The following is a 14,265-nucleotide window of genomic DNA, read 5'->3' as shown; positions in this document are numbered from 1 at the left end:
TTATTTCAAATGGCAGTTAGACATAAAAATCATATTCAAGCCTTTTTTTTCTATCATCCATTTAATGACAGGCTGCTAACAAGGATTTTCACCTGTAACTTTTTTTTTGGTGGATTTTTTTGGTGGATTTTTTTTTTTCTGGAGCCCTTTGCTTTGGAGCGAACTGAAAAATGTTTCAAGATACAAAATATTTCAAGATCAAAAAATGTTTCAAGATAAAAAAATTAAATCCTGGCAAATATCTATTTCAAACCCCACCATCCTTCACTTCAAATGTTTGTATATATAACAAAAAGAAAAAAAAAAAAAGACATGATTGTTGCTCCTGAGGTTGATTTGAATAGATGAAGTGCTTGGTGAAAATTTGATGTAATAGTCCCTCTCTCTCCTAATCAAAGTGTTTTTCTGTGATCAATCAGACGCTACAAAACTTGTTGTTACTCCGAAGAACCCCCGAGTGCTGAAATCACATTCAATTCTATTGAAATGCCAGGCTGAGTACGATTCCCACTTGAAACACAGTTTTAAATTATCCTGGAGGAAGGATGGAGATGAGCTGCCAGTCAACAGCACGGAGGGTGGCAGGTGAGTGAGGAAGGAACAAGGCTGTTCTTGATCTCAGCTGAATAATCTGGTGTGGTGCTGGAGCAGGAGTTTCATTAAACATGAGCCTTAATAGCTTGAAATGCAAATTTATGTCTGCAAAGAATTCTTCATGCGATGTGCCAAGAGATCTGCATTTTATCCACCGCTAAATATAAATGCAGCGCTGTGAGATTTGAGCCAAATGGTTTTGGGGTTTATTAACTCTCTCACCATCACAGCAGCACATAAAGTTATATATTAATAAATATATATAATACATATATATATTTTATATATAGCGTAAATTTTGGCCCAGCCCAAAAACACAGCCCTCACCCCAGTGCAGGTTGTTTCTCCACTTCAGTGGAACCAGCATTTTCCTATAGTTTGCAGTTATTTGGTCGAAAAAAAAGTCTTTGCAATGTTGAAGTGATGAAAAACAGCTTTCAGGGATTCTGCAATGAATTTTTCCTACACGTGAGCTTAGGATTTGCCAGGTCCAGGCTGAATTTTGCCCTGTTTTTGGGTTTCCATTGACCTCCAGAGTTCCATTGGCCTCAAGGGGTTGGAGCTCAGCCTTTACTCCATAGGAGGGGTCCCACAGGGGGCAGTCAGATGTCTTTATTAATTACCACAGGAGAGAGATGGCTTCCTAAATACTGCAGTGCTGGAGAGGCTGAAAATCCCGCAGAGCCCTGGTAGAGAGGGCAGGCAGTGCCATGGAAATGCCGTGTCTGCCCCAGAGTCCATGTCCTTGGATTCATGGCAGCTTCCCTGGTGCTTTGTACATGACACAAATGCCTTGGGAATGCTCAGTTGCCCTCAACCTTTTAAAAAATTCCATCGTAAACCCCATATATTTATCTCATTAATGACGTGCCAATATCCTATGTCCCAGACGCTCATGCAGTGCATCTCCACGTGGTTCTTTTCAGAGCAGGATTGACAGGCCAGCCTCCAGCCACAGAGGCTAAATTGCCACAAAACACAAATAATAGTCCTCAGCACAGTGTAGAGCAGAGCCACAATTACATTTTAATGTAACAGGCCCAGTGTTATTTTATTTAATGAAAATGTCCTGTGCCAAGTTCTTTCACAAACGGTTTTTTTGGAGAACAACGTCTGTGTGCCATATTCATCTTAGAAATTCTTCTCATCCTTATTACCTTTTTTTTTTTGGCCCTGCAGGATAGTCCTGGACAAGGATACCCTGTTCATATCCAGCGTGCTCCTGGAGGATCAGGGAGTTTACATGTGTGTGGCCAGCACTGCCCTGGACACTGCCAAGGCCGAGGCGCAGCTCATCGTTCTGGGTAAGGTCGATTTTCCCACTGTGGAAACAGCTCCTTGCAGCAGGAATTGCCACTGCAGCACTTCTGCTTCTTTGCTTCTTTTCACAGAGCCTCAATAACCCAATTTCACAGAGCCTCTCACTCCTTAACCTCAGCTGTGCTGTCCCTTATCTCCAGGAATGGCGATGCTGACACAAACTCAATTTATTTTCATCTTTGTTGCAGTAAGATGAGGCAGTATTTTTGCCTCAGTTCAGTGGCTACAGGAGTTGCCCAGGCTGGAAGGTTTAAGAGCATATTAAGAATGGCTCTGCTGCTGCTTTGAAGTCTTTGGTCAATCCTTCACCCCACTTTGCTGGAGGTTTGCGCAAGAATTGGACAATTTTTTGAAGGCCATCAGGCCAATATTTGAATGTGCAGCTCCTCAGAAGATCAGTGAGAGTTAAGCACCTGAAAGGATTCATTATCTCTGTGAACCTGAGCATAAATGATTGTCCAGGGCCAAAGAGCAGAGAAGAACCTTGACCCGCCGTGGTCTGAAGCTTGGCCTTGCATGAGCATCCTCAACCTGCATCCCTCCCTGAAGGACCACTTGGAATTAAGAGGGTGAACTTGTGGAGTGCTGTGCACCCATGGCACCCAAGGGCAGCAGCCAACAGCCAAAATTTTGCTTTGTGGTCACAGTTTTGGCCAGCCTGGTCTGGTGGAAGGTGTCCCTGCCCATGTCAGGGGCCTGGAATTAGATAATCTTCAAGGTTCCTTCCATCCCAAACCATTCTGTGATTTTGTGATTCTCTGACAGCTTTGCGTCATTTTAATTACATTTAATTTTGCTTCATTTTACGTTTTTATTTATTGCTGGCAGTGACTGCAGCAAGGAGTAAGTCAATCTGCCCTTCAAGATATTTTTCCACTTTAAAGGAGTGATATTTTTCAGTAAATAGTAAATTAGGAAGATGCCGTGCGCATTATTTATGGTGCTGTGTCCTTCAGTGCTGTATAATTCAAAATGTTTGTAGACTCTTTGTTGCTTCACTTATGAAAATTTCATAAAGCACTTTATTCCTTTTAAAAAGGTGGTTTGCAGAAGAAGAAAAACAGTTTTGTGCTCTTTTCCCTTGTTTGTTGTATGTGAGAAAGGTCTGGGTGAATTAATAACATCTGTTATTTTCCAAGTGAAAAATTCAGGTTTTGGCAATCAAGGACTTGTGGGATGACTGAAGAACTAAATATGGTACAGATGGAGACATCAGAATAGGGGCAACTAAGAGTAAAATAAATATTCTGTTAGAATAATTCTAAGTATTTGTTGTGTGTTTAATGAACAGGTAGAGGGCTGAGTATCTGTAAGATGCACCATCACCATCTTTAAATTAATATCTTTAATGTTAACCAGCTATGCTCTGAGGATAGAACAGCAAAATGCCTGTAGATTAAACTGTGCTTTCCTGATTTTCCCCAGGTACCAGAGAAATTGGGAAAGAAATGCAAAGAAAAGGAAAAAAAAATTCCAAATATAAACTTTTTGACTTCTTGATGTACCCTGAGATGAAAACTCAGTATTGTAATTTAAAAAAACCAGTACAAACACAGTGAATTTGTTTCACAGTGACAAGGATGGTCTTGGTAGTGGAAGTCACTGGTTTTTCTGTAAGAAATGACATTGTCAGCCAAAAGTTTAGTTGGGGCAGCATTAGTTGAGCTGGCAGGGAGTGAATTTCCCAGTTTCCCATTAATGTAGATCCCCATGGCTGGGATAATGAAAGTTCTCCTTTCACTCACACCCTCAAAGGCCAAGCTCAATAACTTCCAGAGCTGAGTCACCTTCTCCCACTCTGGTTTGTCCCAGGGTAAATCCCAGTGATGCTGACACAACGTCCTGCTCAGAGCAGTGTCGATACCATTAATGATTAAATAGATCCTGGGGCTGATCTGGAAAGAAGAATCTCTTGCTGCAAGCACAGCAGTGAGGGTAGAGGGAGATAAATCAGAGAAGGATGCTGTGTTTACAAGGGAAAAATCAGCACCAGAAGATTCAGCCTGGCTTTCTGTAAGAAAATGGATCTTTCAAAGCAATTCCCACTTTCCTCAGTCTGTCCATTTTGAAATCAGCAGGTGTTTCACCACTGTCTTCACTGACTGTGCTCTTCTAACCCTCTGGAAAATTACAGGACAAACAGAAACACCTTGCTGTTCTCCTGACTCTTCTTTATTTCTCAGATGTTCCTGACCCACCAGAAGACCTCCAGCTCTCGGAAAACCAAAACCGGAGCGTTCGACTCTCCTGGAAAGCTGGGGCCAGCCACAACAGCCCTGTTAATGGTAGGAAGGGGTTTTCAGCATAATTTTTGGTGCTGTTCAGAACTGTGGCACATCCTGGTTGTCACAGGACACAAACCCTGCTGATGACTAGGTTTAATCACTTTATATGACAGTTCATTTGTTGTAAGTTCATTTCCACCCACGCTGTTCACACTAAGTTGGTTTTTTATCTTTTTTCCTTTGTTTTTTGTCTCTTTTCCTGCCCAGAATCAATTATAGAGTTTGAAGAGAACCACTGGGAGCCGGGGAGGTGGCAGGAGCTCAGCAGAGTGCCAGGGGATGACACCACGGCCCTGCTGTCCCTGGCCCCGTATGTGAATTACCAGTTCCGTGTGGTGTCTGTGAACGCCGTGGGCAGGAGCCAGCCCAGCAAACCATCCCTGCGTTATGCAACCCCTCCAGCTGGTAAACCTGGCTCTGGTTTCCCAAATATTAGTATTTTCAGTGTTTTTTGGGGAATATCTGTGCCCTCCCGTGCTCCAGAGGGCGTGAAGATATCAGGGTCGCTTGAACTGCTCAGTGGCAACCTCAGGGATTATTAAAAGTAGGAATTACCCCCAGCTGGTTCAGTGGACTGGAATAACCCTCAGCAATTCTGGTGAGGCAGGTGGCCATTTAAATTGACTGTATTGACTAAAGCAGTGCATTTTCAGAGAGATAATATCAGCTGGAGGATGTCTTGTGACAAGCCATGTTCTGATAATTATAGATATTAATGAGATGGGAACCCTGCTGGGATGAATTCTTCAGCGACTGGTAAAAAAGAGCAGTCCACAGTTGCACATCAAATGTCCAAGTGTTGTTTTGAGTATTTGATGTGCACTTAAAACAAATCTAAATTTTAATCACCGAACTTGGTGTGCTGCATAAAATTCCCGAGGATGCCAAAAGGAGGAGTCCACACTTCTGGGTTTTCCTACAGCTCCAGCACCCCACTCTGCTGATTTTCCACACTTTGCAGCCCTCCATGGACAAGCAGTCCCTGGAGAAGGGCTGGGTTTACAGGGAGCCTTTCAAGAGCCCTGAGCTTGTCAAAAATCTTCATTTACAGAGCATTCACTGGGGCAGAAAACGTCTCCCTGAAAGTCATTTTAGAGGCCAACTGTTCAGCACAGCATTTGCATTCCTTGGCATTTTTTCTCTTTTTTCCCCCATTTACTCCAATTCCGGGTCCTTCAGCTTTTCAGCTGTGTGTGTGTCCCTCTAATGATGCACCTTCTGTTTGCTACCCCCACAGGGAGAAAAATCTCTCCCTCCTAATCCCCCTACATCTGGTGCTCTCAAATCCAAAAGTCACAGTTCCATGTTAGCTGGTGGCTCCAACCAACAGGGGCAGTTAGGAATCCAAACTGCATAAACGCCGTGTTTGGGTCCCATCAGCTTTGCTGATCCCAGTAATTCATCTCATGAATGCTTTCTGTTTAAGTGCCTGTCACTAATAGGGGAATTTCACATCCTTTTTGGCACTTAAATGCTAAGTGCCAATAAATGGGATGTGCAAACTAACCCTGTCACCTGTGTGGTTTCAGCTCCAGATAAAAACCCAGAGAACATCCGAGTCGAAGCTTCCGAGCCCAATGAGATGGTGATGAAATGGGAGGTAAGGCACAATTAGCAAATCCTATAGGAACGATCCTTTACTCTTCTGAAAGGGGAATTTGACTTAAATGCATTCTGGATTTTCAGTATCATTTTCGGTTTCAGAAGACTGTTTCTTATGTCTGACATCACAGGTTATGTAAAAAAATATGGAAGTCCTGTAAAGCATAGTGAGAATATCCCAAAATTTGCTCTTCCCTGCTTCTTGTATGCAAGAAACTGCTTCAAGTAATTGTGGTCTTACCCTGCTCTGCAATTAAAATTACCAGCCAGGCCCAGGGAGGGGAGGGGTGGCTCATGGTTTCTGCCCTTCCAGCCTGGAAGTTTAAAAACACCACAGATCCCTTGTCCAAGAGAATGTGAGTTTGAATTTTTACACCAGGAACTAAAGGAATGTGGATAAACCTCCAAAGCCTGTGATGTGCATCAAAGGAATTATGTGGAAGTCTTGAGTATGGTTTCCAGACTTTGAATTTCCTGGGTTTTAAGCCTCGAGCTTCTGTGCCAGCAGTTGAATTATGTATTCCTTCATTTAGCACAAATATCCACAACTGTGGAAGGAAGCAGGTTTTTGTTGAGGCTGGAATTGCACACAATTTGCGTGAGATTTACTCCTCAATCTGCTGCTCCCAGCAAAGAACAACAAATGTTTCCTCAGTGTGGACTCATGGTTTGGGGTATAATTGCATCCAAAAGGAGATGGCCCTCAAGATCCATGGAGCTGGATTTGAGTGGGATTTCTAGCCCAAGGTCAGAGAAGACAGTCCTGCCTCTCAGAAAAGGTTGGACTCAATGACCTTGGGGGTCTTTTCCAAATTCAATGAATCAATGAAATGCAGAGTTTTAGTACCCAGTACAGTTACTGGGAAACACTGGGATGGCCAACACATCTTTGAGCACCAGGAAGTTCATAATCACGGCTTAGACAGGGCAAAAGTGGAAGTGAAAGCTGAGCCTGAAAGGAGAGAATGGGATGGGAAGGCTTTGTTGAATCTTGTTGTATCATTAAAATGTTGTTAAACAGGATATTCATTTATTTCTGGCATTTCCTGTGTGCTTTTCAGAGGAACTGCTGGGCACTGCACATGCTATTTCTGACAGACAAAGGCTGCAGAATGATGTTAATCTGCCTATTTTGGATTAAGAGACCAGCTGAGCTTTAGTGACTGGATTTCCAGCCAAGGATTTGCAGCATTAATGGAGATCAAAATAAGAGTCAAGCAGTTCTACAATTTAACTCTATATGAGAAATCATTTTTTAGGAGGAATTTTTTACTTCTCCAGCTTCTCTTGCAAATCCCATTCCCTGGGATCTGTGCCACGGAGGTGGTGCCCGTGAGAAAGCTGCCCAGTTCCAATTCCTTTGCCACAGACATCCCAAAGGTCCTCAGAGCAGAGCAGAGCAGATCAGGGGAATTTTTGCAGATCCCCCAAATTTAGGTTTTCCCATGCATGAGGAGCATCAATGGGGCATCACTTTCTGCTGGTGTTTGAAGCTGTTTCCTGTCAGACCTCTTGGATACAAACCAGCTATTATATATTTCATATTTACATATATTTAACCATTATTAAAAGCAGACTATATGATGGGGAAACACCCACAGCTGTTTCAGTGGACTGAAATAAACCCTCAGCTTTTTTGGTAGGGTAGGTGATTATTTAATTTTATTTATTAATGTAGCGCATTTTCAGAGAAATAAACTCAACTTGAGGATGTTTCATGAAAAGCTATTGCTATACATCTCCTAATATTTTATAAATTCATGTTAATTAGCTGGAAGCCCTGCTGGGATGAATTCTCCAGCTGATTGGTAAAAGCAGAGTGGTTTACCAGCAGTTGCATATTAAATGTCCAGGCATAATTTCAAGCATTTGGTGTGTAGTCAGAACAAACCTAAATTTTAATGACCCACCTTGCTGTGCTACATAAAATTCTAAGATAAAATGCAAATTTTATCTCTGCTAAAAGGCACACACATGGCCTTATGCCAAACCATGCAATTTAGTTGTGCTGAAGGCGTGTGGTTTTACATCACACAGGAAAACCTGTGGCAAAACAAAACCTGATGTGTGTAGGATGCAGAAATATGGCTCCTAGCAATTAACCTGGATTTTAATCCAAGCCTTTCACCCTCCTTTCTCTTGAAGTCATGATGTTGTTATTCCAGTCATGTTCAAATTAAAATGACAGCAAAAAGGCAAAGCTTGGGGTTTTTTGCCCCTTTTGCCTCTCAGTGTTCTAACACACATTCCAGAATTATCCCCCCCCCTTCAGCTGCTGTTCTGTGATTACAGCAAAGGCAGACAAGATCTTTTTTAACTTTTCCCAGCCGCTGAAGCCCATGGAGAGGAACGGGCCAGGGCTGGAGTACAAAGTCAGCTGGAGGCAGCGGGGCGTCGAGACCGACTGGAACGAGGAGCTGGTGAAGAAACACTCCCTGAGCGTGAGGAACGTCCCCACCTTCGTGCCCTACGAGATCAAAGTCCAGGCAGTGAATAATTTAGGATCTGGCCCAGAACCAAACATCACCATTGGATATTCAGGAGAGGATGGTGAGTGGCAGGAATTTTCCTGTAAAATGGGGGTTTCTTGTGCTGCAGAACTCTCAGGTGGGGAGTGATGGATTAGGCAGCCCAAAGCTGCTGGAATGCCAGTGCTCAGCTTGAGGGGCTCCATGAGGCATGGACATGACCCGTGCTGGGTGCCTGGATGCCAGCCTGCTGGAGCGTGAGGGGTTTTTTTGGAAAGGTCACTTGTGCTCTCATTAATCTCAGTTGTTGGCTTAGTCTGGGTACTTGTTTGAAGGCCACAGTCCATGAGAAGTCTCTGAAGTGTAGCAGTCGTGTCGTACTTGGTGGGAAAAAAAATCTATGTGTTCTCTGAGGCTTGACCCAACAGTTCAGCACTGTCAGAAGTTAAATATTCTGACAATTAGGGACAAACTCGCAGGCACTGGGTGTTTAAGTGAATTCACAGACAGTGCCACATTCCTGTGTGTGCTGGTGTTACCTTGTCCATGAGTCTTTGAAGAACGTGTTGTCTTCTCCAGCCTGGGTTTCTGTCCCATGGCTTTCCAGGGCTCCCAGCTGGAGTTTCAGTGCTGGAAATGGACTCAGTGGGTCAGACAGGAGAATGCCCACTGCCCACCCAGAGGTGGGAACAGGAAGGTTTGCTGGTGCAGAAGAGCTGGTGAATAGTGAGAACAAGAAGAAAGAAACTCCACAGCATGTTTATTTTCTTTGTCTGTATGTGATGAGTCTAATTTTGTATCTACCAGTGGAAAATCTTCCTTGCAATTCAGTTGTCAGTGGATCAAGGCCTCCTTTTTTTCAGGCACTGTAATAACTCTCTGTGTTATGCAGTGATTAAAATCCTACTGTTTAATGAGCTGAGTTGTAAAATGAAATTGATTATAAAGAAAACCTTTATGATTGCCTTCTTGAGTGCTGTGTTAATCATTTTTTTATTCTTCTCACTGCTGTAAGCATTGCTTGAAACAGGAAATCATAAATACTGTTAGAGAAATTCATGTGTCCCAGTGCACATGTATCCCAACCCTCCGCAGAAAACCCTGCAATGGAAAAATAATGTTTATTGGCCCATTCCACCCACTGGATGCAGGTGGAATGGCTTTTTGCTTGCCTGCAGTGAGACTGCGTGAAGTGGCACAGCTGGAGCTGGCAAGCCAAGCCCTGGAGCTGTGAACAGCGTGAATCTGGGCTCTTGGAAGAGTCTTTAACACCTGGGACTTTTGTTTTTACAGTTCCAGATGCTGCTCCTTCGGGCGTGTCGGTGGAGGTTGTGAACAGCACCCTGGTCAAAGTCTTCTGGTTTGGGATACCAAGGGACAGAGTTCGTGGGCACTTAAGAGGCTACAAGGTTACAAATTTCTCTATAAATATTTGTATATAGTTGAATAAAGTATTACATGAGTCCCAGATTGCAATCTCTCAATTTTGGGAAGGTGAGAGAGATCATGATCATGCTCAGCCCCATACAACATAATTTGTTACAGAAATCCCAATCTCCACGCAGGTCAGCTGGTGGAAAACAAAAAGCATGCTGGATGGGAAGAGGCATCACCCCGAGAAACACTTCCTAACGTTTGTAGGAGACAGGAACTATGGGATGATTCCTGGCCTGGAGCCCTTCAGTGAATTCCGCTTGACAGTTTTGGCTTTCAACTCCAGAGGAGATGGCCCCGAGAGCTCCCCCGTGGTGTTTGAAACTCCAGAAGGAGGTAAGACAAGAGGAAAATATGGGATGGAGGGACATAAATTGAAATTGATTGTCCTTGTGACAAGGTGAGTTGATTCCTTATTTAAGGTGATTGTAAAAACTCCGCTATTCACAGAACCCTTCACTTGAAAGGGAAGCTGTGGGTGTTGAGCTAAATTGTATCCTCATTTAACAAGAATTTGTAGGGACAGATCTGTTCACTCCTCTGAAAGCTCATCCCTGTGTCTTGCAGTCCCTGAACAACCACGTTTTCTCAGGATCCTGAACTTTGACCAGGACTCGGTCACTCTGTCCTGGGGACTTCCCAAGAAAGCCAATGGCCATCTCACTGGCTACATTCTGCAGTACCAGATAAGTATGTGCCTTGTTTGCTTTGAGTCTAGAACTGAGGCAGGAGCAGTTAAGGAAAACTCGCTGGTGTGATGTGCACAGAGGCTGCCAGAGGGCAGGCTGCTGCCAGCTCCCAGAGCTGAAAGTTTTCCATGCACTTCTCCCAGGGAAGCTCCCGTTGCTGCCATTCCCTGTCCCACATTTATGGGCTGATTCAATTATTTCATCTTGGCAAATTATACCTAATGCAGTGGTTAAAAAGACCCATAAATCGTAGGTGCATTTTACTGAGGTGAAACTCATTTAATACAAAGTGAATTGTGATGAGAGCACTCTGTGAAGCCACATTAATATAGATCTGCACATTATGTCAGGGAGCTTCTCTCCCCCTAAGGTGCCTCAGCAGAAACGCAAAGAACCACCTGAGTCATGGTGTTGAGTAATCCCACTGAAAACAAGCAAGTACCAGGGGATTTCTTTCTTTCTTGCCTAGGAAAGAAATGAGAAACAAAGACAATGTCAGGCAAGACCCAGGAGCTGGCCCAGACTGCCACACCAGTTGTGTGGTGTGGTGATAATTCAATGTATTTTTTATGTTCTTTGAGGGTGGAAAAGGATGAGTCAGTGCCCTTTTTATAAAAAAAACCCACCCATGTACTTTTCACTTCTCTCTGCTGATAGCAGAACTGCTCAGCTGCCTTTGCCAACAGGGGCTGGAGTCTGGGTCTTCCCTTTGGTTTTGCTGATTACAGGCAAATAGAGTGGATCTATTTACAGAATCACAGACTAGTTCTGGTTGGAAAGGGACCACCGAGGGTCATCTGGGTCATCCCACAGCACAGGAGTGTGTCCAGGTGGCTCTGGAATATCCCCGGTGAGGGAAAAAGTCCACAACCTCCCCGGGCAGCCTGTTCCAGTGCTCGGTCATTACACAGGGAAGCTCTCCCTGATGTCCAGGTGGAACTCCCTGGGCATCAGTTTCTGCCCTTTGCTGGGCACCACCAAGCAGAGCCTGGTCCATCTTCTGACCCCTCCCTTCAGATACTTCTGTATATTTATAAGATTCTCCCTCAATTTTTTCACAACCCCTCCTTCAGCTGCCAGCTCTGAGGAGCCAGAGCAGCTCACAGCACACCAACCACCCTCTAAGTTGCTGGTAAAAGTTTGCAGATGTTTGGAAGCGAAGCAAGGAGCAATTCATAGATATTTAATGATCTAGGAGACAGTCGTTGTTACCTCCCACTCAGGCTGTGCATACATGCAATCAGAGAGCTTTTCAAGAGCAGTAATAGCTCACCAGCCGCCGCGAGATGCACACGGAGGACGTAAATCCCGTTTTAACACCGGCAGGAAGGGCAGATACACTCATCCAGCCTCCCTCCTTCCCCCTCCCTGCGGAGTGCTCCCTCCTGGCGGTGCTCAGGACACGTTTCCTGGCTCTGACCGAGGTGCTCTTCCCTTGCAGTCAACGAGACGCACGAGGTGGGCCCCGTGAGCGACGTGAGCATCACCAACCGCTCGACGCTGAGCTGGCGGCTGGCGGGGCTCAGCCCCAGCACCAAGTACAAGTTCTACGCCAAGGCCTGCACGGCCAAGGGCTGCGGGAAGGCGGCCACTGAGGAGGGGCTGACGCTGGCCCAAGGCAGTAAGTTCACACAGTCTGCTTTGGTGTGGAGGAGCTCCACCCATTGTGGACAAACCTAGCGGGAATAATCCAGGCTTGGCGTTTCCTTTGTAGTTAGGGGGGATGGATTTGTTTTCCTTGCCTTGAGAGCAGTCAATGGGACTTTTTAATGTGGCCGTGGTGTTTTTCAGGAAGGCAGAGCTCGTCTGTTTCCTTTTGCTGTGCAATCCTATTTCTGTTCCCACCCACCAACTCCTTAAGCCATGCTGGAATAAGTGAGTTGCTTTCAGGCATGAACAGAAAATTGAAGATACAGCTAATCTGTTCTCAGTAATATTATAAAAACAAATTCTGCCCATGCATGAAGATGGGGGACTGCCAGCAGCATCAGGGGCAGCTGTTTGACATGGAAAATCCAGATAACCATAAAGTTGACTGAATTTGCTCCATTATTTATGATTATTTTATCAGAGACCAGGAGTGAACATTTGTGTGCCACTTACACCCTGTGCTGAAACACTGATGTTCAATGATTTAAAGGAAAATCCCAAGCACTCCATGATGGCTCATCTTTCAGCTGAAATGAAATAAAATGTACTGTGCTCAGCAAGTCTGAGAACTCCACAATACCGAGGAGCAGCTCCTTGGTATCAATCAGAAACCATTGCTGTGCACTTACCCCAGGGAAGGAGAAGAGAATGTGATAAGCAAAAGAGTCTTGGCCACATCATTTTTAGCAAAGATAACAGTCTGCAGCAATGTTGATGTAAAATAGAAAAATGGTCCATGCGCTGTTGGACTTCTAAGTTGCAGAATTCTTTTCAGTTACTGGTAAAACAGTTGAAAAGTGCTTAAAACCATTGTGTCCCAGTTCAAGATCCAGTCAGGAACTGCCATTTGTTCTCTCAAGCAGTAAAACTCCTCAACTCTCTTGTGGCCTCCAGTCTCACTGTAGGTTACAGGTACTCACCTGGCAGCAATTATTAATCACCATGATACAGAATTTATTCCTCATTAAGGAAAGAAGAAGGTCTTTTTTTTTCCAAGCTCAGAATTGACCATATTTCCCCTCATTAGTTGCCTTTTCTGGCCTTCATTGGGCGACCAGAATAATGTGTTTGACTCCTTGAAAGTGTGTAACTTCTTGGAATAACCTTGTCAGGGTTTATGAGATGTTGGCATTCATTTTGTTCTCATTCTTTACTTTCCTAAACTCTGTTTCAGCAGTGGCAACACCTGATTCTTGTGAAATATTCTTAGACTAGAGTAGTATAATTAATAAAAGCTGCAAGGGTTCGGTTCCATGATTTATGTGTGCTCCTTGGTGCTTCTCAAGCCACCCTAAATTAGGGCACTGCATCTGTCACTGAGGTGCCATTGGAGTTCTGTGTCATTATTTGCTGGCTAAATTGTTCAGATATTTTTCACCTAAACATGATAGGCTGAAAAAAAAATCATGCTTTTCACTGACCTTCTTGGGGTTTTAAGCTGTGGTTTGGGGACTGAGGCAATTGCTCAAAATTAAAACAATCTCTCTTTTTGAAGGAGGAGAGTGATTTCAGAAGTCAAAGTTGATAATTTCAAATGACCCACGTAAATGACAGATATAAAATGTGGTGCCCTCTGAAATGAAACTCCGTGATGGAGCACTCCACGTTTCTTTGGGGGTTGATTCAGTGATTCTATAACACTCTGTTCCAGTTTAATAATAAACCCATAAAGCTCCTGTTGTTCATTTTAAGGCTTTAGAAACTTCCACTGCTGCAATTCAGCCTTTGCTGTGGGTATTTCAGAATTTCACAATGCATTCTGCCAGGAAAGTGAAGATGTTGAGGTGGCAGCTCTGGATTCATTCACATTTTGGTTATTTTTACTTGATCTCCGTCACTGCTGTTGCTTTAATTTATTTGCAGTTATCCCTGCTACCACTGTCTGGAATTAGAAAGAAAAGGGAATATCTTTATTTAATATGTGAGGGGATTTGTGTAGCACCACTGAAAACAAATCTGTGCAGGGAAAATAACTCAGATATGAAACCCTGATAGGCAACCTAAGATGTTTATTATTTCATGATAAAATACTCTGGACAATCATGAAGAACCTGAGCAAAAGGGAATTTGGATTGTATTGAAAAATAAATAATAGTTTGATTTCTGTGGTTTCATCTTGGTTTCACTCCACAGAAGAAGGTATGTTGTTCTTAGAAAATGATTATAATCTCTGTCTTCATATTTTCAGGCACTATTTCTTAAATGACCTCCAAACTAATTAAT

The 14,265-nt window shown here is 43.8% G+C and overlaps 1 protein-coding gene across 13 annotated transcripts in view; it reads left to right on the top strand.

Moving 5' to 3' along the window:
• Positions 1 to 14,265, top strand: part of CHL1 (cell adhesion molecule L1 like) — a 131,720-nt gene that overhangs the window by 105,522 nt on the left and 11,933 nt on the right. For all 13 annotated transcript variants that reach the window (XR_006013705.1, XM_042013748.1, XM_042013701.1 and 10 more), the window contains 10 exons: positions 420 to 585; positions 1,774 to 1,898; positions 4,098 to 4,199; positions 4,407 to 4,604; positions 5,729 to 5,799; positions 8,129 to 8,351; positions 9,563 to 9,678; positions 9,835 to 10,039; positions 10,271 to 10,393; positions 11,834 to 12,013. Coding sequence is in view for 12 of the 13 variants with exons in the window: in XM_042013748.1 (XP_041869682.1) it covers positions 420 to 585; positions 1,774 to 1,898; positions 4,098 to 4,199; positions 4,407 to 4,604; positions 5,729 to 5,799; positions 8,129 to 8,351; positions 9,563 to 9,678; positions 9,835 to 10,039; positions 10,271 to 10,393; positions 11,834 to 12,013 (1,509 nt within the window). In the remaining variant the exon portion in view is untranslated. The remainder of the gene's footprint in view (positions 1 to 419; positions 586 to 1,773; positions 1,899 to 4,097; positions 4,200 to 4,406; positions 4,605 to 5,728; positions 5,800 to 8,128; positions 8,352 to 9,562; positions 9,679 to 9,834; positions 10,040 to 10,270; positions 10,394 to 11,833; positions 12,014 to 14,265) is intronic.

The sequence above is a fragment of the Corvus kubaryi genome, unplaced genomic scaffold, assembly GCF_017639235.1.
Source record: "Corvus kubaryi isolate FWS band 111438036 unplaced genomic scaffold, C.kubaryi_AGA036_p1.0 136, whole genome shotgun sequence".
Lineage (NCBI taxonomy): Eukaryota > Metazoa > Chordata > Aves > Passeriformes > Corvidae > Corvus > Corvus kubaryi.
This window is presented reverse-complemented; position numbering and strand designations above follow the sequence as displayed.